The sequence below is a fragment of the Limanda limanda genome, chromosome 13 (assembly GCF_963576545.1).
Source record: "Limanda limanda chromosome 13, fLimLim1.1, whole genome shotgun sequence".
Lineage (NCBI taxonomy): Eukaryota > Metazoa > Chordata > Actinopteri > Pleuronectiformes > Pleuronectidae > Limanda > Limanda limanda.
In genome coordinates this window covers 19,821,212-19,848,401 of record NC_083648.1, presented here as the reverse complement: position 1 = coordinate 19,848,401, position 27,190 = coordinate 19,821,212, and the positions used below count along the sequence as shown (strand labels likewise).

Below are 27,190 nucleotides of genomic sequence, written 5' to 3'. Positions count from 1 at the left end.
TGCTTGAGGCTACATGTAGCTAGAAGCTACACGGACCTAGCTCCCCCCAGCTTCCACACACAGTCAGCAGGGACCCCCGACACTAACTACTACTATTCAGTGTTTGCTTCTAACCTGACGGTATTATAGAAACTGTGTCATGATAGAAGTGGAATTAAAGTCGTGACGGCGGGTTCTTGCACTGTTACCACCGCAGTTAGCATGGTGGCTAGCCTAGCCCGCTAGCCTAGCCTGCTAGCGCCGTTTTGAAAGCTCGTTATAACCGTATGTGACCGTGCACACATGCCCTCAGTGCTCTAACGAGCCACCGTCAGCCGGACAACTCCGCTGGCTTTACACACACGTCACATTAATCGTAGAATCATAGTTGTGTTCGTGTTTGTTGCTACATGTAAACAGGAAGTTTGAGGTCCGGAAATACGGAAATGACGTCATACGGAAATGATGTCGTTCGCGGACCAATCACAGCCAAGAGCGGTCCATCGGGTCTCCAACATGAAGACGGATAGTTAGAAAAATCAGACGTGTACGAAAAGCTGTCCGAAGCCCTCGGAGAGGACGTTTCACGACGGATTGGGGGCGGTCTTATCTGTCCGTAATAGAAAAAACGGAGAGGCATAAATTGGCCTTAAGTTATGCTCACTCCACTCTTAGTCCATTTGACCTTATCTTCCTTATTCATGTAGACTTTGTAACAAAACTAGAGAAATTTCGCAAAACGGACATATGTTTAAGGGAAACATCTGCTAGCCAGTTAGCCAATAAGGTTTTTTTCCCTCTACTCTATGTATTGGTCACTCAGTGCAGAAAAAAACAACCCCCATGATCCCACGTTGCTTCATAACATCATCAAACTTGATCTTGTATTATTGTTTTGATTAAGAGACCTGTAGCGGCCAAAGTTACATATTGTATGTTTAAGTAAATGTTCATTTGAGCACATGAATTTCAGAATTAATCACATGTTCAGCCAAATGTTAAGTTAATAATAATTAGTCAATACTGAAAAGTTAAAATTTCTACCAGATATCTGCATATGTGTTAATAACTGTTTTATAATAATTCAAATTTTTTGACATTTCCCTGTAATTCCATGATTTGACCATCCCACCGTTCTCATAATTCATTTTAGAGATGTCTCCTAAATTATTTGCAGTTGTTTGCTCTGTTTATCTAACGGTACTGTGACACTAACACAAACATCCTATGTTGTCTGCCTTGTTTAAACTCTTTAGATGTTAAATGTAACACGGTTGGTTCGTTGTCTTTGCTGATCACAGAAAAATATATGATGTAAATAAAACATCAAACCCTGCCTACAGCTTTCTCAGTTGTAGCTCGATGTAGTGGTAATGGTGTACTTCTGATAATTTTTGGGATAAAAAGTGAAAATTGGACGGATTTACAGTACGAGTTTGTCTTTTAGTGTGTGTGTGTGTGTGTGTGTGTGTGTGTGTGTGTGTGTGTGTGTGTGTGTGTGTGTGTGTGTGTGTGTGTGTGTGTGTGTGTGTGTGTGTGTGTCCCTCTGCCAGCCTTTGTGTTGTCTCATACTTGCGAGTGGGTCCATGTGGGCGGATGCCAGCACAATATACGTGTGTGCTTGCACTTGTGCACAAAGCCCACAGTGCACCTGGAGTGCGACGTCAGAGAGACCATCTTTAGCAGGGACACAGATGGAAGAAACCTGAGTGTCGTGTAGCAGGAAGATCTGATGTAACCGGGGGAATTCACTCCCTTCAAATACTCACAGAGGCTGCCAACAGTGGGCCACTGCTCCCCTCACACAACTCAGAGTCTGATGGCTGGACGTTAGCCATGGTGAGACAGAAGAAAAAAAAGTGTCAGAGCCTTCGTCTGACTCTTAGAACAAAGGTTTTGTTCTTCTTTTTAAATGTATTGTTCCCTTAAGAGGGACATTTGCACTAGAATAAAAATCCTGGTAGTTTGGTTGCAGCAGGAATAGAGCTCAACAGCGTGGTTCCGAAAGTGCAAAAACCCATTTATTTTCTGAATAGAGATTTTGATGATCATCCATAATATCGTAAGCATCCGAGTTAGACTTACCACAAGTTACGAGACTGTGAAACAATGCTATAAGCTCGATCCTGTAGAAGCCACAAGTACATACAACGTCAAAATGTGTTCTATTCGCAAATCAAGAAGAGGAACTACCCTACCCACAATCCTCTGGTAAAATAGCGACAGCTGTAATTGGTGGATCTCGCTCGTATTTTGATCTAATTTTATAAAAAAATAATGTATCTCAACCACGAAAATCATGTCAGCTACGATCGGATTGTGTCTAGTGACATTACATTTACTACAGAGCTGCCAAAACTTTCCATTCTAACGTGCTGCTATTTTTAGAGATGATGAAAAGAAATTCAGAGAAGCTGAAAATCAATACAACAAGCTGGAAGTCGTTGGAAATTAATCATTTGCAATGGTTTATGGGCTGCGTAGTTCCTTCTCTCCTAAAATAACCGCCACACTGTCATCCGGCCCACATACCATGTGGAATGATTGATATGTGCTCCCGTTTACCAGATCTAAGCCAAAGAAATACCGGTTGGCAAGCAAAGGTGCCAGAGATGGCCCAAATTAGTTTTGTGCTATATGGGCCATATTCACCATTTACCACACGGGCCACTTTAGGTTCACATCCAGATTACACCTTGCCAAGAGAACTGCATGTTTGCCACAAAAGGCCCACATTTGCTCTAGGACATTTGCTATTTGACAAGTGGGCCACTTTAGGCTCATATCCATTTAGTCCAGGCCACACGAAGGCCAGAAGGGCTGCATCATTGCCTGAAGTGCCCACATCCGTTTGACATTACTATTTTTCTTCAAATCAAATGTTTAGTGCTCACGATTTACCTTGTAGCTGGTTGCTCTGGTTCCAGGCTTAATACACTTTTTTTCTTTTTAAATGAATTTATGAAACCTCAATTGATAAACTGAATGGGAAATTTAGCTGTTCTAAAAGTAGGTGTTCACTGTTCATTCTATAGATCTCCAGGTCCTGTAGGCTTCCCTTTATGTGAACACATCTTGTGTATTTCTGCTGTGACGCTCAAAATAAGTTTGATGTTGCATCTGTCCACCCACTCTCTCCCTCATTCACCCTGAGTAGAACTCAAGTACCAAAAATAGCTCCCCACAAATATCCTGCCACTGTCCTCTGCTCACACACACACTTGAATACACTCATGTGTCTCTTTTCCCTTTGCTGAGCTGTTTCTCAGCACTTTTTCTCGAGAGCATTTCTCAGCACCTTTGCTGTCTGTCTCCACCTTCCTCCTGCCCCTTCCTTTCACCATGTTGTCCTCTCATTAGCACCCTCTCTTTGTGTCTGTCTCCTCTCCTGCAGTCCTAACGTTTGTTTCTGCCGTTTCCTTTCTGCTGCCACCACGAACCCTCCTCAGCCACTGTGAGCTCGCTGCAGCTGCTCTTCTCTGGTGCCCAATGCATTTTTAAACACTCCATCAAGTTCTAGCACAACTTGTTTTAAAAATACATCCGCTGATTAATTGATGGAGGCGGCGTTGGGAGGTTGGATGCGAACCAGGAGGGCTACCTTCTACTCTGAGCGTTATAAACATGTAGCTTTTCTTATTGTGCCGTCCCCTGTGACTTAATAGTCCACATGGGTAGCACTGCGGAGAGGGTGTGACGCTGTTTGTGTCGGCCCGTCTCTGGGTATATGTTGCTATGTGTGTACACAGGCAAAATGGAGGATGGATTATGAGTGCGCTTGAGTGGATTTGAAGCTTCGCATTTTCCCACGATTGCGTGCATGTGCATTTCTGCGTTCGTGTCTGCCGATGTAAGAAACAGCGTGGCCTACTTATACCTCTTTACATTTGCTGAGGTGATGTGTTATTTTTGGTCTGTCATGTAAAGACCAGAGAGCTGGAAGGCTGGCTGCTCGCTCAGGGGGCAAAGAGATGAAGGAAGAAGCCAGGGAGGATGCTAATCCTAACCGCGGGATAGCATGGGGGTGAGACATGAGAGGAGAGAGGACAAAAGGAGGAGAGACACTGGAACAGGGATTGTTTGAAAGGACAAAAACAAGTGTCTGGTGAATTGTCTACGCCTGGTTGGTCCTTTGTCTCTCTCTTGTCTCTCTCCATCTGTGATCTACGGTCTCATTTCATTTAATACTCTGAGCTGCAGAGTGTATAGTATTGCACAAAACATTGAACATTTTGTTAAACGGAAGAATTTTGTTGCAGTTAGCTCAGGATCCAACCATTCTCCTTTTTTTTCTGAAAGTCAGTTAAGAACGACAAAAAACAGAACATCCATCCATAACGTATCCTTAATGCTTCTTGGGAAGCTGGAGCCACTCCCAGCTGACACTGGGAAAGAGGCGGGCATATATCACAGTGCCAACATATAGAGACAAACCACCATTCACTCTCACAGTCACACCTATAGTTAATTTAGAGTCTCAAATTGACCTAACCCCAGTCCAGCAGTCAGAGTACCTGGATAATACCCACGCAGAAAGACCACAAGTCACCCTCACAAACATAACAACAACAATAAATATAAAGGTTAAAGCTGCACAAATCAGTAGTTCTATACCTATAATCAACTATTCATTGTTAAAGAAGCTGGTTGTAGTAACAAACCCACAAAGACACACAATGGAAACGACAGCCTGGTGCACATAGTGGAACTTTTGAGCTGGAATTTTCCATCAGCAGACAAGAAGAGCTGAAATCAAGTGAATATTGGATTTGCATTAGTCAAGTGGCCTGAAACACAAATTTAGCCCCATGTCTCCTCCTTCGTATCAACTTAACAACACATTTTCATTGTTTTGTAGTTTGTAGCTTGTTCTCCTGCAGTGACATATGTTGGGAAATGCTTTTATTCACTTTCTTTACCAGTACTTTTTATTTATAGTCTGAATCATCCGAGTCCAGTCTGTGAGCTCAGTTGTTGGCACAGGTCTCAAGGCAACAACCAAAATTCAGAAGCCGCAGCAAATGTCAATGATAATACAACAAACAGTCAGTGTTTCAGTAAATGTATTGTTATTAAAGCAACACCATGTAACTCTTACTGAGCAACAGCGCCCTCTGCAGCTACACATAGAAGAGGTGCCACCGTAACAAATGCACCAAACTCTGTTTAGAATTGTTTCCTCGCTGAATATGATACAAGTAAATGGTTTATAATGAATTCTAAGTCTTTTTAACTGTTCTGCAGTTCGATAATACTCTTGCTGGGCCTGATTCTAACAATTGACAATATCAGTCAGGTACACACTTCTTCTCAAAGGAGATCGTTCCTGATCACCAAAGTTACTCAATGCAAAAACGGGTGTTTTGGGTGAGAAGTGGAAATGAAAGTAGCAACCCTCTCCCTATTTCAGTGAAATATCTAACAACTTTTGAAGATTTTTTGAGGAGTGACTGAGTAATATTAACACTGTCTGCCAAACTATTTCTGTAATGTTGAATATGTGTCTGTTGAAAATATGGAGGGATTCACTTTTGGCTCCAAATTCTTTTTAAAATGGGGCCATAAAATGATATACCTGTCTGTCTTCCATATAGCAACTGATTTATCAGATCCTGAGCTGGCCCAGCGACTCAGAGCCAGTGGTGGAGCATTAAAAAGTAATTGCTATAATTCCTGTTCTTGGGTATAAAATGGACTCCCTGCGCGTTCTCTTATGACCAGCATACCAATGACAGGTTTTGGTACTGCAAGGTTTTGATGGGGATTGTGGATGGAGGGAAAGTGATGCTGCTGCTGTGCTCTGACAAATGCGTGTCATGTTGTTAATCAGGTGAAGTGAACGAAGAGAGGACGGATTGAAGGCTGGAAAAATAACAACGTTACAAAGGTTTAAAGTTGCCCCCAGACATGTCCAGACTGAAAAGGTGAAACACATCTGGTCAACTTTAAGGCCGTATTAGATTATGTTTGTACTAATTCCACAGATGTCTGTCTGTCTGTCTGTCTGTCTGTCTGTCTGTCTGTCTGTCTGTCTGTCTGTCTGTCTGTCTGTCTGTCTGTCTGTCTGTCTGTCTGTCTGTCTGTCTGTCTGTCTGTCTGTCTGTCTGTCTGTCTGTCTGTCTGTCTGTCTGTCTGTCTGTCTGTCTGTCTGTCTGTCTGTCTGTCTGTCTGTCTGTCTGTCTGTCTGTCTGTCTGTCTGTCTGTCTGTCTGTCTGTCTGTCTGTCTGTCTGTCTGTCTGTCTGTCTGTCTGTCTGTCTGTCTGTCTGTCTGTCTGTCTGTCTGTCTGTCTGTCTGTCTGTCTGTCTGTCTGTCTGTCTGTCTGTCTGTCTGTCTTAGTGTTGAACACGTCTCGCAAATCATTGAACTTATTTGCTACACACTTGAAATGTGTATTGTTGATAATAGGTGCAATTTGGACACAAAATGCATTAATTATTAATAAAGATTAAATAGACAGGCGGTGCTCTTTAGCAGTCAGTGGGAGTGGGATGGCGTGCTGCCAGTCTCTGGACCAAGTTGAACATGTTTTCATCTACATTCTCAGTAAACCACAGATGTGGTCAACAGCTTGCAGCCTTCAACCAATAATATCTGTCCTGCCAGATCATTTAGATATTTCGATTCTTGTCTTCTTCAGCAAATCGTGGTGACACCCTCACCAGAGTCACTGGTGTTGATCTCCATCATGGCAACAACATTCACAGCATCACTTTCTCTATGGCAAATTGTTTTCAAAGTAAAAGCAAGGCATTTGTTTTGTTGCTATAATGCTCTATATTGAGGTGAATTACAGAGCTTTTATTTTGACAGTTTTGAACTTGGGTTTGAGGATTGTTTTGGTTGCTTAAAAGACCTCTGCAATAGCCAACATGCAGTTTATGAAAAATACAATTCAAGTTCATGTGAAGAGTAATAAAGCAATTTCTGTTTCATTTTATGAAAGCATGTTTATAAAATCTTTATTGAAGTTAAACCATGTAGGATGAACACAAAGTCTTCTAACTTCACTGTCTGCACAAGATACTGTTTAACACAGGACAAACAGGCAGGTTTACAACAGGCACTGCATTGTCAGCACAAACATTGAAGAAAGATGATTTAAAGCACGTAAAGGTTGTAAGTTAGTTCACTGGTTAGGTTCCTGTGATATTTTTTTATTATCTACACTCATGCCATCTTGAAACTATTTTACTGGTAACGTCCTGATTCACCGTAGAAGATGGTTTCAGTTTTTTTCCCCTGTAATTTGATCATTCTGTCTTTGTACCGTTCTCTTAACACAGAGTGAATTGTTCTTTTTTAAACCTAAATTGCACTTTTCTTTGAACACATCTCCCAGACTCTTGCAGCCTCAGGTCTGGCTGGTTGTGTTGCTGACTTTGACGCTCAGCTTCGTTTTCTGTTGGAAAAGAGGTTACAGGTGCTGTTGTTTGGTACGATTAATTACGCTGTCTCTTGAATGCCAAGACATCGTAAGAGGGGGGATAAATCACGGTCTGCGCTCCTCAGGGAGACGCTTCTACTACATCTGTAACTACCTCACTAACTCCCACAGCTGGACATTAGTCAGTGTGATATACAGTGTAGTATGGATAAGAATCAAGTTGACACTTCAGAGATTTACTGATTAATCATGAATGTTACACAGGTCGAGGAGAGTTTGATCCTGGACTAGTACACATTAACAAGGTGTTAGCTACTCTCTGGACAGCAGTGTATCACTTGGTTGACACATACAGAGACTATATAAAAGAAAAGGGTGAAAACCATAGACTGTATATGTGAAAACATATAGTGTAGGTGTAGCAATCCTACAATTATAGTTATATATATTTATACTGTATATACACACTGTAACACTCAGGTAGATACTCTCAGGTACAGAGTACATGTGATATGAAATCTATATACTATATAATATATAATGTATTATATAAACTATTCTATACCGTTTCTTTGAATTATATTTTAGCATTATGCTTGTTTTAGTTTGTTTGAGCAACCTTCATTTCATCACCCTCTGATAGACTCTTAATACACGTAATAAACTTACAGAGCCACATTTATATTAAAATAATTAATGGTGGCTGTAATTATTCCTCCTGTCCACACTGGCTGCAAAGAGATTCATATTTAAGTGGACATGATTTGGGAGAAAAAAATCCACTGTCATCACTCTGTGGAAAAAAATTATTTCTAAAGTTCAGCTGAAGTTAATATGCGATTTCAGCAGTCTGAGTTTGTTCGATCAAAGTGACTCAGAGAGGATATTTGATACTAAAAAAATTTATTTTGGAAAGTGACTGGTCTAACTCAAGCCACTGACGCCTAATTCTCAATTCATATTTTTATTTTTTTAACAAAATGGGGTCTTTGGAGGTTATCACAACTTTTATATTGCATGATGAAGATGTCCTATATTCTTCACCAAGACACCATTTAACCCAAACCTCAACTTTTTCCTTAATCTGACTCTTTGTGCATACAGCGCATTAATTGCGATATAATCACCTGTTTCTGAGGGTGAAGGACAAATCGGTGTGGCTGTTAAGATAGAAGGACTTTTTGACCCAAACACATCTCTGACCGAATGCTAGTGTTGCTCTGTGTATCTGTTTATCTGTGTAAATGAGCCATATCTGCTTTATAAGGTTGATGATAATTCAAATATGTGTTTACAGCATAGACTCTATATAAAGATGGATGACATCTTCCCGAAAGTGAAGCTAAAGTGCCTTGATCGCTCCCTCGTGGCTGTTTGCAGTATAGGTCATAAATTCCACCTCCTCCATGTTAGTGGATGAGAAATGGGCCAAGCAAAAAGGTCAAAGTACACGTCAATTACGTTTTTCTCAAAAGTGGTTTCTGTAATTTTCCGTAATTTTCAAATGTGCAAGATCCGTGCAAGTGGCCAAATCAATCAAATAGTCCAGACAGTGACTCGTTAAAGGCAGTGACAGACAAATGACCACCTCCCGTGAAAGACATTCATCTTTTTTATCTGCATATTTTTAATAACAGTTCTGATAATGACAATTGGACCTCTTGCATTATTCATTATCTCTATTGTGATACTCAAAAATCATCATTATTCATCAGGTGACCTCTGGGTTCAGCAATCATGTAGCTTAAATGAGCCTTTCAACAGGCTGTATTCATCAGAGGGAAAACCTGAGTGGCTCCTGTGTGTTTTGAATTAATGCAGATTGTAAGGCTGGGCGATATGGAAAAAAAATCTTCATCATAATCAATCATGATCATGATAATTTATTTCACCTCAGTCAATATCGATATATATCACGATATAAATCAAATCACTATTTCTGTCATTTCTGCTTCAGATGGTAAAAGAGTGAAGTAGTATTACCTGTCTATGTGGGAACATGCTTTCGACACAATTGGCAGTGCACGCTACACGGCTTCTTGTCAGACTTGAAATAGCCAAAATATCTTCACACTATAACGAATTCCTCTGAACCTTATTTTCCACGATGCCCTCGTCCTTTGAGCCTTGGGATGTGTCTGTTGGCGTGTCCTTTCTGTAGCAATGGAACACGAGTTTTCGTGAATGTTTTTTTTTCTTTAATCTCGCTTCCACTCCTGATGTACTGGTTTGCAAGGCTGCAGGAGCTCAAATATTACCTTTGTGCTGCTGCCGGCTGCTACTCCTACGCTCTGCTGTGTGCGTCAACCTAACCTGATGTGGTGCTATTCTCTCATTCTCTCTATTCTATCATTCTCATTCTCTTTTGCTGTTTGGGTTGTCTGTCAAAACATGGATGGAATGAGTTCTATTGACGTTCTATCAACCAAGTCTTATATTTCTATCGAGGAGAAGTTATTTCGCGATAATTATCTCTATGGTTTTATCGACCGGCCCTAACAGACAGTAATACAGCATCTTTAAACAGTGTGGAGAACGGGTATCCACAAGCTGAGTGAAACAGCCATAGTGAAAAGTCTTGAGCTTCTCTCAGGTCACTGAAGATTTGACGGATGGCGTCCTGCACACCCATGCAATGAAACACATTTCAAAATAGAAACTCTGATCTTTACAGCTTGATATGTGAGCGTCGTCTCTGTCGCAGCCTCGTCTTCACCAGTAATACGTTCAAATAATCCTCACACCAAGCAGAAAATGAAAGGCTGACATTTTTCCAAACAAGGGCAATTTCCCCACTTCCCTTCAAATCAGGCAGAGAGTCAGAAAAGACAAGTACACATACATGTGCAGAGAAACACTTGTTTATGTCAATGCATGAATTAAACACAAATCAACACAAGTCACACATATTCTCACTAGGCAAGGCAAGGCACTTCTATTCATAGAACACATTTCATACACAGAGGCAGACTCAAGGTGCTGTTAAAAAATAATTTCAAACTAAATGAAAGAGATTTAGGTTAGAGATGAATAGAGATAAAAGGGATAGAATCTGTCTTTTAATTCAATTTCATTAACAATGGGAACAAACCCTTCAAACTCTTGTATGTTTAGTGTGCCGGTAGCTGACTTATGAACAACATACAGTTCAGAGATGTCAGCGGGGGTGGTGGAGGTGGGAGATGTGCACGTGTTAAAACCTGCTCCCAGCTCTGGTTCTCACACGCTGCAGACTCACTCCATTTTCATTTGTGATTCCTTTTGTGTGACCATGAGGAATATGACGGGGAGGGGATGCGTGTGATTTAAAGCTTACAAGACAAATAATGATATTATATTATGATAAGTGTGTCCCAGTGTGTGTGTATGTGTGTGTGTGTGTATGTGAAGACTGACGCTGCTGTGCCTTGCTGCAGGTGATGATCCTGTACTTCCACCCCAGTGTGTTTCGATGTGTCCTCCTGAGGTGGGTCCGCCTCCTGGGTTTCGCCATCATGTACGGCACCATCATCCTCAAACTGTACAGGTACTGGAAACACCCCCACACGAATTCTTCTTCTCTCTAAAATAGAGAACTAAATATGGACCCTTTCCCTTTCTCCTTTCTCTCCTCAATTATTTTTCTTATATCTCCAATCCTCTGTCTCATATGCTTCTATTGTTTCCTTTTCTTCTCTCCTCCTATTTCCTTCCCTTGCCGCTACTTTCCTCTTCTCCTCTCCTCTTCTCTCCTCTCAATAATTCAGCTCCCTCTCAGACCGCAAACCCCCGTGTGCAGACACTCATGCATGCAGTTTTGCCAATAAGCACATTTGAATTTCACATCAGGTCCAGTCTATCTGTGTCTGCCTCCTGAAGTACTTATTCAGACAAAACACACACACACACACACACACACACACACACACACACACACACACACACACACACACACACACACACACACACACACACACACACACACACACACACACACTTCCAGCTCTGAGCAGGTGTTGCTGAGATTGGAGAAGGGGGTCAAAGGCCCACCAAAGAGTTCTCTGGGCAGAATTACGAATTAGCTGATATTTTTCTCTAGCTTGCAGGGCGTGAAGTGTGCCCCAGGGCCAAGCTCTTACAGCATGGTCCCACTGAATATATGAGAGATACGATATTAGTCATGTCTGGTAGAGGGAAGGCAGCTGAGCAGAGGAAACAGAGATCTGACTGCTTTTCTGTCTAGAGTACATGAATCTTTCTCCCAAAACATTTATACTTCTCTAGCATCAGATCATCTTGAGTTACTGCCATGGGCGGATCCAAGGGCCAGGCAAGGGGGGCACTGGCCCAAAGTGAAATCTGATTGGTGCCTTACTTGTGTCAGTGGTCTTTAAAAAACAACTAGTCACTTCCTAGCAATACTAACAATGAATCTGACAATTTGTTAAGAATTTGTATTCTTTGGAAAACACAATGTGCTTGAACAAGGAACAATTATCAAAATATTTTTTTAAGGATGTGAGGCTCAAAGCTATAGAGCTAACCGTAAATAAGGATTCAACTAAATGTGAACCTTACTAAATTAATTTTGGAGATTTAATTGGCCCCTCTGTGTAAGTTGTGGCCCTTTTATGGCCTTTGATTTAGAAAAATCCTCGACCTGCCACTGGCTATTGCAACTGTTCTGGCTGAAGTGTTGCATTTTAAATTCCCTTTTACGTCATGTTGTCATGTGTGCGTGCAGTCGTAACCACAACTGTGCAACCTATAGATAAACTGTTCTGCGTGCACTTCAGGGTTAAGTCAATAATCAGCCGTGTCCATGCTGAGAAAAAAACTACAAACTGACACCCACGAGAAATATACCAAGGAGTTCAAGTCCATGTGTTGCCCTGTGTTGCTCTGGTGTTACTCTATTTCACCCTGCAGCCAAAGAGAAGATATATTAGCATGAATTAAGCTGAACATACTCTACAAACACGAATTAATTAAAATATCATCATCTTCTCTCCCTGCTGCTTTTAATTCAAGTGGGCATGTTAATGAGGTGTCAGTGTCGGACAGAGCTTCTCTTATTAACCTGTGCTGCTCATCATGATTTTCCTGCAGCGGTCTCTCGTGTTCATGCTGCTGTTGCCGTCTTCTCTCACCTTCTCCAAGGGTATTAAAGGTGTTCCTGTCCCGCACAGCCCAGAGGACACCCTACATGACCAGCTGGCGTGTGGTGCGGCTGCTGGCGGTGATTCTCCTGGTGGTGCTGTGGTTCCTGGTGGCCTGGACCTCGGCCGTGTGCCAGAACCCCGAGCTGAGTCAGGCCCTGATCGCCGCAGGCCTCACCCCTGAGGGACTCCAGTTCAGCATGTGCCTGGTGGACCGATGGGACTACATGATGGCTGTGGGTGAGTGTGGGTTGTGTTTGCACGTGGCCGCTGTTGACGTGTACAGGACAAGAAATCATCCAGAGTGAGGAAATGTTGGTGCCACTTAACTGTAAGAAGCTTTTGGGCTTATAGCTCGGGTATACGCTGCCTTGGGGAGGATTAAGATTAAATTTGACTTGGAAACTTTTTGACTTGTGGTCAGGGTGAGGGGGGAAAAACGAAGAATAGTGGTGGAATGTTTGGGCTGTAAATGCTTGTGGTACTATAAACTTGATATCAACTTGTTTAGGCTATTTTAATTTTGGATTTTGACATTTAGTCTTATGTTTATTACGTGTTCTAGATGCTCTGAACTGAATTTGAGGTTTAATGGATACAGTTGCAACTACTTTCATTTGTCCAATTTTTGATTAGATGTTTCCTGCACAAACACTTTAAAGAATACTAACACATGTTAGCGAGGAAGACTCTAATAAAAGAGATGGAGTGTCCCTGGCTCTTTTTGGACCCTGGGCTGCCACCAGCATGAGAGCAGAATATCTGCAGAGGGCAGAGCGTATCCTTAAAACTCTCATTTATTTATACAGGCCTTTACCACAGGGAAGGCCCCAAGGATGTTCCAGAGGATGAGCCGGCCACCTATTAACCATAGGCCATAATATATTGCTCAATAAAATGCTGAAATGTACAGAACATCATAAAACATATGGAAGCAAACAGTATGGTCACAGTCTATTCACCACATTTATAGGATTTGTTATTGGAACTGAAGGGAAATAAAATGCATCCCTGAAATATTTTTAGTGTTTAACTGTCCTGTAGTTGCTGTTGAGAATAAGTGCTTAGCCACACATAAACTGTAAATCAACCAGACTCTTTTATTGAGTTGTCCCTTCAGCCTTTTCCAATTTTGACCTGTAGCCTAATTATAGCATCTTAGGAACTCTGCACAAATGACTGGGGTGGATATGGGGCTGAAACTTGTTTGTGATTTGACACTGACAGGTTTTTATTATTTGCTATGAAACCTTGACCTTGAAAAGAACCGCATCAGATTATATCCTAGTATCTTAAATCAATCCTAATTTCGAGCTTAACCTGCTTATGTGCACCTAAAGCAACATGACATATGACATAGGTTTGTCTGCCTTGTGTGATACCAACCAATCAACACTCAGGAAATTTCAAACGACCTACCCATCACCTTAGAAACACTGTTTTCACTGGACCAAGGACAGAATGTGAATACATACCACACAAGTACAGCAAAAGTACTGCAAATTTCGATGAGGCAATTGTTATGATGATAATTTTCCATGTGCTCATATCCCATGCCTCTTGATATGTTACAATGACATCATTATTCAGGGCCCCATTTATCTCAATCTGTCTAACGTGTAGCGGAAGTAGAGTGACATAACAGTTTTACTCAAACAGTATTATTTCATTTTTCACAGTTATTTCAAATTCACAATTTCCATATATTTTATGAACGTAGGACTTTTGTAAACCCATTTTAAGCATCAAAACAATTCATCCACATGAATAAAGGTTTCTTTTTACACGTGATTTAAGCGCACTTCAATTTTTCAACTTTCAGGCCAAATGATCTGTTTACACAATGCCCTATAGGTCATATTTGAGCCTCACTATGAGAGAGCTGAGAACACATGGGTGTCCTGCTATGTACAGCTGCATAATATTTATGTGGCCTAAATTGCACATGAAGAGTGGAATCAACAATTACCAAATGTGCTTAAAGTTGGTGATGATGCTGTTTTTGTTGACAGATATTATGGTTCCAGCAGGTTCTTGTAAATTGACGATCAGTTTGTAGATGGGACAGAAAGACGCGATTGTTGTCCTGAAATCTGGTGAATCACATCATTATCAAGATGGCCTGATGTGATTAGGACACATACCACTTGGGAATATATGCATTGAGATGTGAGTCCCTAGTTTGATTCCCAGAGTATGTCATTCCCACACATAGTCGTTACAACATGTATAAAGAGTGGGTTGATTCTCTAGAAGTTGGAGGAAGTATCGTTCAAGTGTCTCTAGACCCAGACCAGACGGCCTTGTGTGTGAGTCACTTCCTAATGACAGATTCTTGAAGCAGGAGGCAGTGATGGGCACCTCACTGGACCCAGTCTGACAGCAGGGGACACTAATCCAGTTTGGAAAGAGGAAACGGATGGATCCCTGAGAAATGCTTGGTCTGCCACTGAAAGCTGATAGACAGACAGAGAGCGAGAGTGGCAGGGGAAAAGACGAGAGGAGTCTGTGAAGTATAAAGCTTGTAGGGATGTGGGCATTGATGCAAGGCGAGTTTTCCAGCAGCCGAGGAAGAGCAGGAACGTTAGCTGCTGATGGAAGGACAAGTAAGGACACTCTGGAGACGGGAAAGAGGAACAGAAACATCTTCAGAGACACGGCCTTTAAATGGAATGAAAAACGAAGCATGCAGCAGTCCCTCTGTCTGTTTCCTGCATCTGAGTGTTTGTGTGCATCAGCGTGCATTTGTGTGTGTGCACTCTAGTCCAGATAGTAGCTCTGACAGCCACTGAGGACACCCTTTTGTCTAGGAAGGGCAGGAAGCACCCAGCAAAAGACGGCGTATGACATGTTTGCGATAATTAATCTAATTGCTGTTTATGCTTGTTTTGTCTTGGTACCAACAAGACAACACGTCTGATAAAAAAATGAATAAATCATCCTATTTTGTCCTGAAACTGATGCGACACAGCATTGATAATGTCAGCAATGAACAATTCATATGAATCAACAATTCATCTTCATTAGTGGGATTGTTATGCTTTCCTTCTTGCACACAGCTCGCGTGCCTCCCATTCAGAGGCTAAGTAGCATGTAATTAGTGATGATTTATAGACTGGGCCTATTCATAAATATTAATGTCTGTAATCACTGTAAAGACTTTATGGTCTTGTCTGCCAAAGCAGTTCTTGGCACAGTTCTTAGTGCTGTTTGCGGTCTGGAAACAAAACAACAAGTTTGTGTACATGGTACCAGGAGAAAACCTTTGACTTTGCAGTTCTCATTTTCATATATAGCAGATTCACTTACAAATTCCACAAACGAATGTCTGTCTGTGGAACGCATATCCTGCAAACCCCCTGTCTTATCGGCTTCAGACTGTAATGTTAATGGCCGGGGAAGTGCAGTGTTGAGTTTGTTATGATTTGGACACACAATACATTTTATATATTCTAAATATAATATAAAATGTTGTATTCTGTAGCAGTCAGTGGGGCGGGGGGGCAGTGAACTTGGGTCTGAAGATTTAGTCGGCAACTTAACAGACCTGTGAAACAACAATTATAAGTAAATAATTCAAACACATATATAGTAACCACATATGAACAGTAAATACAGCAACTTTAGTTTCATTTTACGAAAAACATTGACTATAAAATCCAATTGTGAATAGACCAGGTAGGATGAACACAGTTTTCAACTTCACTCTGCACCGACCATTTATAAAAAAGCTCTGCACACAATGTCCAGCACACGAACAATAAAAAGAAACAGTATATTGTAGAACATTTTGAGGAGGACTCACTAATGACAAAGAATAATTCTGAAGTAGCTCAAGAGCTTAACACTCCACATTCCAAACAGACATGTTTATAACGGGCACTGCACTAGCAGTAAAAGCATCATCTATTTGTTCTACACCAGAGAGCAGAAAGTACAAAATGTATTACACGCCTCTAAAACATATTTTCATGCCTCTAAAATGCTGAAATGAATCATCTTCATCACATCCAAAATAATTACTATTGATTTTAGAAAATGATATTCTGTAGACTTTCATTACACTGACATTGTAGGTGATAATGAGTCGTCTGTGCACACACACTGTGCTGAACATTCTGAAATATCTTGATAATTAACTGTAGAGACGCCTGCGCTTTTTAATATACGGATTCTCTGTGAATTGTAGTCGGGCTGTGTGACCTTGGTGAGATCAGACGATAGGAGGGATGAGTCAACAAGCTGTCGAGGAAGCAGATGCCTCGTTTGGAGGAAACACTTCAAACACGGGGGAATCTCGCTAAGTTAGGAACTGCTAAATTTGAAACTTCATTATTGCAGTCAGCACTGTCAGCGTCTGGTGCCAAAGCAGGTTTAATGTGCAGTGAATTCCAGTAGCAGAGTTGTCCAGTTAAAACGACTATAAATCAGTACTAGGATTTATTTTTCCAAGGGTGATTGGTACCACTTTCAAGTCTGTCCAGGAGGTGATTAGCCTAGCCTAGCATAGACACTGGAAAAATGAGTCAGTTATATTAGATGTGTCCAGAGGTTTAAACATTTGTATGCTAACAATGTAACATCTTGCCTTTTGTTTGTGTAATCCCTCAAAATTCTGAGGAGTAAAAATTCCAACGTGTCTTTATTACAGTGTGGTTGGTTGCTAGGTGTCTCTACAGTAAACTAAAACCTTTGCTTACCGACTGTTTTTGGATGGAGAAATGGATAACCTCTAACTCCCTTAAAGGGCACATATTAAGAAAATTAACTCAAAACAGGTCAATCTGAGGAGGGCTGTTTTAGACAGGGTAAAAAGGGTGCTGTTTTAAATGATCCTTGTGGTATTTTGACCAAAATATGTTACAGACATGTCATTAAGACCCCAAGGAACCATATCAACTGTGATAAAACGGGCATAATATGTCTCCTTTAAAACCACTGCCCCATTAATCTTTAAATACTAAGGTCAAGACACAAATGCTAGCTACACAGGAGGTATTTTATGCACGTCACAATTTTTTATTGGGGAAAAACACTCTTTAAGATAAAGACAATCACAACTTTAAATCACATACAGTATTTCCTCTAACCATCTCTGCTATCTTATTGTTGTTTGTTCTGTTTGTTTCCCAGCGGAGTTCCTGTTCCTGCTGTGGGGCGTGTACCTCTGCTACGCTGTGCGCACCGTGCCCTCGGCTTTCCACGAACCACGTTACATGGCTGTGGCCATCTACAATGAGCTCCTCATATCGGCCATCTTCCACATCATCAGGTGAATAATGAAAACAGAGTGGAAACAGGCATGATTGGGCACGAACAGTGAGTGAGAGAAAGCAATTTGTGGCCAGAAGTGCAGTCTGTCTTCTTACGAGATCACTGAGAGAGAGAGAAAAAGAAAAGAGTAAGTTGTATAGAGGGACATGAATCAGACCCAAGACTGTGGAACGATGAGGCATCACACTATGACTTGATGAATGTCTCTGACAGTGGTGGAAGTGGCACGAATAGTGGGCTTTACCCCTTCTTGCAGTACAAGCTGCTGTTTAATCATGATTATATTTCCCTGTTAGCTTGGGCATTACAAGTGTTGATCGTGTCAGATGAAAGGCAGAGGCAACATCCGCCCCCTTCATCAGGGAAACGAACAGTGTCAGCTGAGTGCAGGGTAAGCCAGTTGAAAGGAGGTGAATAAAAAATGTCTTCCCAGATGCACAACATAGATCTCCTGTGCCAGAGACCAAAATAAACTCTCAGTTCTGTGTAACTGTCTGTCTGTCTCTTATTGAGCTTTAATGCAACTGCTCTAGTTACGGAATTGTGCTCAATTAGTCAACTTTTAGGTTATCATAACATTCTTTTAATTTTAGTAACTATCATTTATTTTCTGGAAAAAAAACAGAACTAAAACGAAGTCAGAGAAACCAAAGGCTTTCATAGAGTTATTTACCCGCTAAAGAGCCAAATTTGTCCCTCAGGAGTTAATTGAGACCAACTAAAAATAGATTGAATATTGGACTCCATTTACTCGTGAAGGTGGTTTGAAGAATGTTTTTTGTGTTTCCAGGCAGCTCTCAATTTTTTTGAATCACTCTATTATTCATTTAAAGTCTCACCTATGCCTTTCCGTTCATAAAGAGATACGTCCATTTCAAACAATGTAACCGTCGTTGCCCACATACTTCCACGAGTCCTTTATGTTGGCAATGGTTATCAAGCATCCAATACTGTGCCCAGGTGAAGTAGCCTGAATTTTATTTTACCAAATCCCTCCTCAAAAGTTCCGCCATTGTTGAAAGTGAAATCTTGTGTGCCTCCTTTTAGTCTACACTGTATTTAACACAGTTGTTATTAATGTGTCTGTTTAAACTTATTGGAATATCAGTGTAAAAGACAAAAATACAGCAAATAGTCATAGTCAAATTTTATCATGACTCTTAAACCACAGAACATTTTCTCAGTCTAGTTACAGTGGGACTGGTCAGGTGATCACAAAGCGCCTGCTGGAGCCCCGGGCAAAGCAATTCCATTTGTCACACTTCCTCCGATAAACCTGCTCCTGATTGAATATTCTTTCATTTAGGCAGCAGTCCATTGTGCTCAGTGGAACAAAAAAAAAAAAGAGACATACTTTTAATCTGTTAAGAAACTGAAAAGTCCAGTGGGTACACCTTTGTCAGTGCTGTGAAACTGTTATAAATCAAGCTGTTCTTTGCTTTCTGGGGAATAAAAACAGTAGAGTGTTTCTTTTTTTCTTGGTGAGCTGACAGCAGTCTCCTGCTGCAGTCCAAAGATAACGTTGGACTTGTGTTTGTGTAGCACACACACACATACACACACACACACACACATACACACACACTATGCTTTTAGATGTCTAATATAAAATATGAATGTGAATTTGATTATTGGGAGTAAAGGGCCAACGATCTCTGAGTCACCTTGGTGGAACTTTGATGAATGAAGGGGAAACTCACGCTATCTCTCGTCCCAGTCTCATCAAGAAGTCTTGGTCCTGGCAGAGATGTATTTGCACACACTTTACAGAATATCCACAATAAGTATAGCTTGCATTGCTTCATATGTCATTATGTGTGGCTTTGACTGGCTGCGAAAAATTGGTGCTGAAATACAACCATTCATTAGAGCCGATTAAGGTTTTTGTGTATTTTTTTAACATGTTCCACTAATACGAGGTGCAATTAGCGGCTCTGGTGCTCATGAATACAATATCAACTCTGCTTTAATGCACCGGCGATAAGAGTAATTATGGCATGAAATGTTAAACACAAACCACAAGCAACCAACATCACTGCTGTGAGCTTTGACATAGACACCCGTCTGGATTGAGGCAGTGGTGTCAGAAATAGAGACTTGTTTGAGCGAAAAATGTTTGAGCTGCTGTTTTGCTGATGGGGACAGAAAACAATATCCCTCCTCTGTTCAATAAACTTTTATAAAATAACTCAACATCTAATTGATGTGAAAATCTCAAACCATGATCAGGCTGGAGGGATTAACAAAACCACAAAAATAGGCTGCAAGTTTGCGCATTGCGACTTAAAAAAAAGTAGTAAGAGGCTGTAAAATCCATTTTAAAGTCATTAGGAAGGGCAGACAGTTAAAGGCAGCAAGGATTTATAAAATTACATCAACCTACATTCCACATAAAGTCTGCATGTGGCGTATAGGGAATCGTCTGCGATGCTCTTTGCCAATCAAGTCTGAGTCTATTAGGTTACTCTATCCATATTACACTTTCATTGTCTTGGGTAGCGGTCCATTTCCCTGCATGCCATTACATCCAAGAGACCTGACATGTTTATTCCCGGCCACACCTGTTGAGATGTTAGGGAAGTAGACAAGCGTTACGGGAAATCTGAGCAACAGGATACATTTGTCGAGCTATCAAGCCAGAAGACACGGGAATACATTATAGTATCATTTGAGATGGTGAAACCTGCTGGGAACAGATGTACAATGAAGCTGAAAACATATAGGGCTCCTATTTTAATGATGGAAGGGCATGGTCCAAAGCACTTTAGGTTCTCTTCAAAATACACATTTTCTTTAATGGCAGGACAAAACATTGCTACACCAGGCACAGTCAGAAGAGTTTTACCTTGTCTCTTAATTATGGTTGTGCTTTGGGCAGACATACAATAAACCAATCAGAGTGACAGCTCCGATTCCCTAAAGCCCGGTGAGCTTGCCCCTTTGTGGATTGCTTTTAAAAGGATGGATTTAAAGCCAGGGTTCGTAATTCTGGAAAAGCTAGCAAGAGCGAGCTACACTTTGAAATATGCACCCCATGATCTCACCCCCTGCCATCGGCCCTTTCTTCAAAGCTATATGGACGTGCACTTCCCAACTACTGCTGGAAGCCGACTTTTCCGTGACTTGCTCACAAACCATTGGCTATCGTCTCTGCTTCGGCAGTGTGTGCCTATCTGGCTGAAGACTCCGGTTATGAACAGTGAGAACGCAGGATTTGTGCAGTAAGGCAGGTCGGTTAGTGATAGACAGGTACACTACCCAAACATTTAATTCCGTCCAAATGAAATGATCGGTCTTGTTTATTACAGTCCTGTCATGGCCACGATGGCTTTTTTTCAGACAACTTTATTAAGTGATATGTATTACGACGTGAAGAGGATTTCAACAAATTGTACAAAAGTGTTTCAGAAACAACTTACCAACCCTAACCTTTAATAGAGAAGGATCCTCTGCAGAGGAAATTATCTCTGTGTGCTGTTCAAAGGCTCTGGGCAAATGCTGATATCCCTGGCAGAACAACCAGGTGTTCAAAACCATCACAGAGCTGATGTGTAGCACCGTCACCAGCTGCAGGACGTCATACTCCTTAAAGCAGACCACCAGCTTCACCAGAGCCAAGCCGAGAGCAACCCCTCCAGCCACATCAGGGTTTATCACAGTACAGGACTGGCGGCTGACAGTGGATATGGGAAGGCAACTCAAGTTTGCTCAGCATTATCGCCCTCAGACTTGACAGACGTGACATCATTCTGTTATCAGACAGTGAAGAATGCTGTCATGCTGGAGCTGACCATGCCATGGGAGGACTGTGTGGGGAGGCTGTTAAATCCTGTCAGTGACTGCTATAGACATGGCAAAGTGCTTAACTGGAGGAAGGGAGCTGCAGGGCTGACACTGAACTCTGCATAACAGGCTGAGGAAGAGAGGTGGAGGAGGAGGAAAGCCATCCACAAACTATAACAACATGGATGCTGCTGAGTAAGCCTCCAGGTGGCTCTGGATCAAGAGTGGATCTGTGGAACGTAGCTCGGCCAGAAGCTGAGGCTTGTTCAACGTCAGCTGGGTCACCTGACTCGTTTACAGTTTATATCAATGACGCAGAGGAACACTAGAGAATAATAGAAAATGAGACTTAAGAGTCTACGTCATGCCAGCTGTTCTCTGAGGCTGTATTATGAAACCTATGCTAAATGCTAACCTCAGCAAGCAAAAACCTGAAAAAAATATGAAGCATTCAAAACGAATAATGGCTGAGCAGAAAATAACTGCACAAAACCAAATGTAGTCGAACACATTTTTCAGAACCTCTCAAAAGGAGGCAAATAAATGCTACTTTTATTCTTTTCAAACAGTTTTGCTTTAACACCTCTGTTTACACTGGAGTCGAGATTACCTCAGGGTTTATGGAACATTTCATTCCGTTCTCGTCCAGAGGTTCAATAAAAGCTGCTTTTATGTCTGTGTGTGTACTTGAGAATAAGCGTATTTCACAGACAAGTACTCGGTTCAACTGGCTTTCAAATATACTTCAAATATGCCTTTGAAAAAGTGCTGGTGAATGAACAGAGTCTCTCCTGCATGTTTGTGTTCTTCCTGCAGGTTCTCTTTGGTGCCAGGACTACACCCTGACTGGATGCTCATGCTGTTCTTTGCTCACACTCATCTGACTGTGACTGTGACTCTGGGTCTGCTGCTCATTCCAAAGGTAACAAACAGATTCTCCCTGGAGCTCACAAACCATGTCAGTTATTACTTTACTGGATTGTGAGTTATTAACTGAAGCAAATTTCATGACTCTGCCATATGCTAAAGACTTAAATTAATGAATGGCCTCAAACTCTAGTTATATGTGTGCTCAAATGTAATGTATGAGTTTGTAAAAATAATATTTTGATTACATAATATTGGTAAAGGGATCATTTAAGTTTAAATTACAAATTGGAGTATTTGCATTTTTCTGTTACTTCTGCCCCATTACATTTATCTGACGGCTACTTTACAGATGACGATTTTTCATAAGAACAAGATAATGATATGAGCATAAACTGGTGGTTTCCAGCCTTTAGTACTTTTGAGCTCTATATAAATCGAATGTGTTGCAGTGCTCTTGTCATGTGTCAGGTCTCCATGAGCAGCATAAGAGATTTATCTTGTAAACTTGTTATACATTTATGTAAACTGTTCATATTAATACATTTTTTACTAAGCAGCAAAGAAAGGCTCAAATATCTAGCTTTTTGTTTACTTTATCTTGTGTGATGTGTCAACAATGCTCTGTGGAATTTCTTCAAACTCACAGATTCAATGGTGGTCAAAGGTCAAGGTCACGGATCTTAAAAAAACGTATTTTTCTCTTCTTGGACATGATCTCTCAAGTCTGCCTTTAGGGATTTTTTAAATGAGATTTGGACCAGTTTTCACTTGGGCTCAAATGTCAATTGATCAGATTTTAGTTGTCAAATGTCACAATGACCGCATTTGAGTCTTGAAAAAAATGTATGTTGGCCGAGGCTTAATTTTATTGGTATGTTCCTTGTTTAATTAGGATTTTGATTGCAGGACTTTTTCTAGTATATCCCATCATAATGTTGATATATTTTTTCTCAAATACATCTACTACATGATGTACTATGCACCATGCTGTTGCTGAAGGCTCCACCAAATTCCTTGTTTAAAAAACATCAAATTGATAAATTACCTCATGTGTTTATGTAGTATATTAGAGCCTGAATTCCAGGTCATCAATAGCATATTGTTTACAACTGCATAAATTAATGTTGTGTTAATGTTTGAAAACAAAAATCTATTTTGTGCTCAATACATTCATTTGCATTTTAGAATCTCATTTGCATTCTTGGCATCATCCATAGGCTCAGTGTGTGGGAGAGTCTATCAGTCAGAGCACAGAGAGGTGGGTTTTAGAGCAGGCAAAGGAGGAAAAGTGACTGACAGAGGTTGTTATTGCCTGTAATATAATATTAAAACTGTCAACACATTCAATGAGTAACATATTTTAGTCTCTCAAATGATACTTTCATGCTCCAAATGTGTCATTGTTTGCTCAGAATTTAGCTCCAGCTATGATGTTTAGGTATCTACAATAACTAGTCAATAGAAGAGCAGCTAATACAGAAGTGTAGCAGAAACAAAATCCATGTAGAAAACTTACTTTTCTTTCCTGTAAGAGTTTTTATTTGAAAGTCCTGCCTTTGTAGTAGAAGTTATTTTCAGCACAGAGAGATTTCCATAATGGCCACTACTGCTATAGTAGCTTGCATAACAGTTCATTCATCATCTTAACTTCATTCAATATTAGCAGTGTGGAACACACACAGACTTACAGCTACCATTTGCTACCATTAGCTTAAACTCATTCAAACTGCGTTAGTGGTTATTTTAATTTAGCTGAGCACTCCCGCGGGTGTCTTCATGTGCAGTCTCTAAGTCTGATGGAAAACATTAAATTCTCCTGCTGCGCGAGCAACGCAATACACCATCAGAGCTCTCTGTTCTTTCATTCTTTCTTAATTAGGCACCTCACAAGTGCAAGTCAGTTGAGTGTGCTGGGATAATTAAGCATAATAGGCAGATGCAAATCTCACACAGCGTCTGTTCCTGCAGCTCTCTGTGCTCCTACGTTTGTTATTCCAGCAAAGCTAAACAGTTTGGCCACGGACAGTCAAAACCAAACTGCTTTTTAAGGATCAGCCTTTCTCCTTAATGTGCTGCGTTGTTGTAATAATAAAACCTCATCTCACCTTTCCTCTCTGCACATGGGAGTCCAAGTGAGGAGGAGATTAGTGCCTGCAAACATAAATTAGAATTTGTTATACAAAGCTTGGGATGTTGCATAAATTTAGCAGTGTAACTAAGCAGAAAAACTTTCATTTCACTGAGTTAATCCTATTAGTTTTGCACATTCACTTGTAGTCAATCACATAAATCATGTGGATTAATAGAGATCATCCTAATTTAGTGAAATTATTACATTAAATTGGAGTCAAAATCGATGTAGTGGTGTTTATTGAGCGCAATAAGCAATTACTGTACGTATGAAATTGATCTCCTATCATGTGCATTTTCATGCTCTGCAGTCAAAATCTCATAACGTTAAAAATACTATTAGTTTAAGTTTATCAGAGTCGACTGCGGAGAGCCAAGTGACTTTTTTATGCCATAAAGGTTCAGTAGATTAATGCTGGTCATCCCCTGTCCACCTTACATGGCCCTGTGGCCGACATATTCATTCCTTCAGTTCAGTAAATAGAATCAGAGGCTACCTACTTTCATGAGTCTCCATGCAGTGTCAGTGATGCCTCCCTCTAACCTTGCTCTCCATTCGTCTCAGTTCCTGACCAAAGGGACTCAGGCCAGGGATGATATTGCCACAGAGGCGTATGAGGAGGAGCTGGACATGGGAAGATCTGGCTCTTACCTGAACAACAGCATCACCTCGGCCTGGAGCGAGCACAGTCTGGACCCGGAGGATATACGGGTGAAGTAGCTTTTAGAAGATATAAACTGTGGTTTAGTCTGAATTTGTATTTAATGATTAAAGGAAAAAAAGCCACAAAATGTTTTGTAAGTGGATTCTTGATGCCACAGGTTCCTCATAATGGCAGAATGATTTATGAATAGCAATGATTTTCTTTTTTAAGCTGTTACATGATTTGATAAAAAAGCTAAAAAATTTGACCATCAAATGTTTGAATCAAACAGTTTTGCAGTAGTAAACTAATTACTCAGTAGCTGCCCAGTATTTATAGTTTCCTTCCTTTTCCAGGATGAGTTGAGGAAGCTCTATGCTCAGCTGGAGGTCTACAAATGCAAGAAGATGCTTGCAAACAACCCACATCTCCAGAAGAAACGCAGCTCCAAGAAAGGCCTGGGCCGTTCGCTGATGAAACGGATCACAGAGATCCCAGAGACCATGCACATGCACCGCCAGTGTAGCCGCGAGGACGGCAGCGAGCACGGCAGCAACCGCAGCACCTTGAAGAGGAACCCGTTTGAACCGAGTCATCACGGTACGTCTCTCGTTCCACCTGTTAAATTGAGGCTGAATTACTGAGTTTGATAGTAGGTACCGGAATTCATTTTTCAGATGGGTTAGATGGGTTTTTAATGGTCTACATGTTAAAAAATCACCTTAAAATATTTAAAAAATAGTTTTTCCATTTTCTGAATTTCGCTGCTTTAAGGCATTTTTAATATTTAAGTTTCAAAATTATTAAGAAACCAACTTAGAGAACCTTGTTCATGAAAGGGAAGTTTTGTGACAATATGTGATTTGTATATGTAGATATGGAGATTTATACCATAAGTGTTTGTGTGAATATTTGACCATTGGTGGCACTAGAAGAAATTTAGGCAATCATATCATGAGGATTTTTTCACTGGGGGACATCAATGTCTTTACAATGTTGCATCCATAATTGTTTAAGACGATTTTTCAGTTTGGGCTCCATCGATTGAATGGCTAACACCTAAATACATACATTTATTAATTTACATGGTGGTAATACTTCCCACTTCATACACGTCTGGTGATTATTCTTCCCTCAGGAAAAGCTCGGGAGGACTCCCTGAAGAACAAAGTCATGGGCTTGAAGAAATCTCTCAGCTATGATCACGTTTGTGACCAGGATGAAGAAACTGGAAGCCAAACTGGCTCCACAGCAGGAGACAAAATGACTCCTGTCGGAGGTGGCGGGGAGGGATCCCTTCTGGGCTCCCTCATTGGGCGCAGACACGCCAAGAAGCAGCTGGAACCCGCCCTGACCCCACCGAGACTGGAACCGGCCGAGTCCACCGAGTCTGTGCCACTGTTCTGGAAGTCAGCCAGCGCTCACAACTTGACGCACGAGAAGAAACCCGTCCACCTGCGCACCTCCATCATGCAGAAGTCTCTGAGCGTGATCGCCAGCGCCAAGGAGAAGATGCCGGGGCTCAACAATAAGACGCAGAGTGTGGAGGACGCCAGTAAGAAGGGCCTGAAAGGACAAGAAGGCAGCATGCTCTCTGAGGTGGACGAGACGCCTGAGCATTATCCCAAAATGATCATCAGCCAGTCGGTGGAGTACTCCAAGTCCCCCATGAAGATGGGCATCATGAAACAACAGGTGATTTTTACAAATATGATACAAATTGATAGACGCATATTAACTATATCTACTCTAGTGCTGTTTTTTCCAACTTAAATCTGATTTCTGGGTTTTTTGTGTTGGGATCATACGACACACACCTTCTGAGCAGGAAATACTTTCTCCACCTAAAAAATAGTAACTCAATCTTATCTTTGGATTGCATCTCAGTGGATGAAGAGTCTCTAACAAAGATCAGAATATCTTATTTGTGTGGAGGAGGATAAATGGAGGTGAAGGTTGTTTGTTTTGTTTGTCTCTCTGGACCAGT

At 41.1% G+C, this 27,190-nt stretch overlaps 1 protein-coding gene across 1 annotated transcript in view; it reads left to right on the top strand.

The window, feature by feature from the left end:
• The window catches only part of gpr158b (G protein-coupled receptor 158b), a 64,703-nt gene that overhangs the window by 35,697 nt on the left and 1,816 nt on the right, over positions 1-27,190 (top strand). The window contains exons 6-12 of the mRNA XM_061083654.1: positions 10,781-10,890; positions 12,504-12,742; positions 17,636-17,774; positions 22,376-22,481; positions 25,125-25,271; positions 25,560-25,803; positions 26,342-26,898. Of these exons, the coding sequence (XP_060939637.1) occupies positions 10,781-10,890; positions 12,504-12,742; positions 17,636-17,774; positions 22,376-22,481; positions 25,125-25,271; positions 25,560-25,803; positions 26,342-26,898 (1,542 nt within the window). The remainder of the gene's footprint in view (positions 1-10,780; positions 10,891-12,503; positions 12,743-17,635; positions 17,775-22,375; positions 22,482-25,124; positions 25,272-25,559; positions 25,804-26,341; positions 26,899-27,190) is intronic.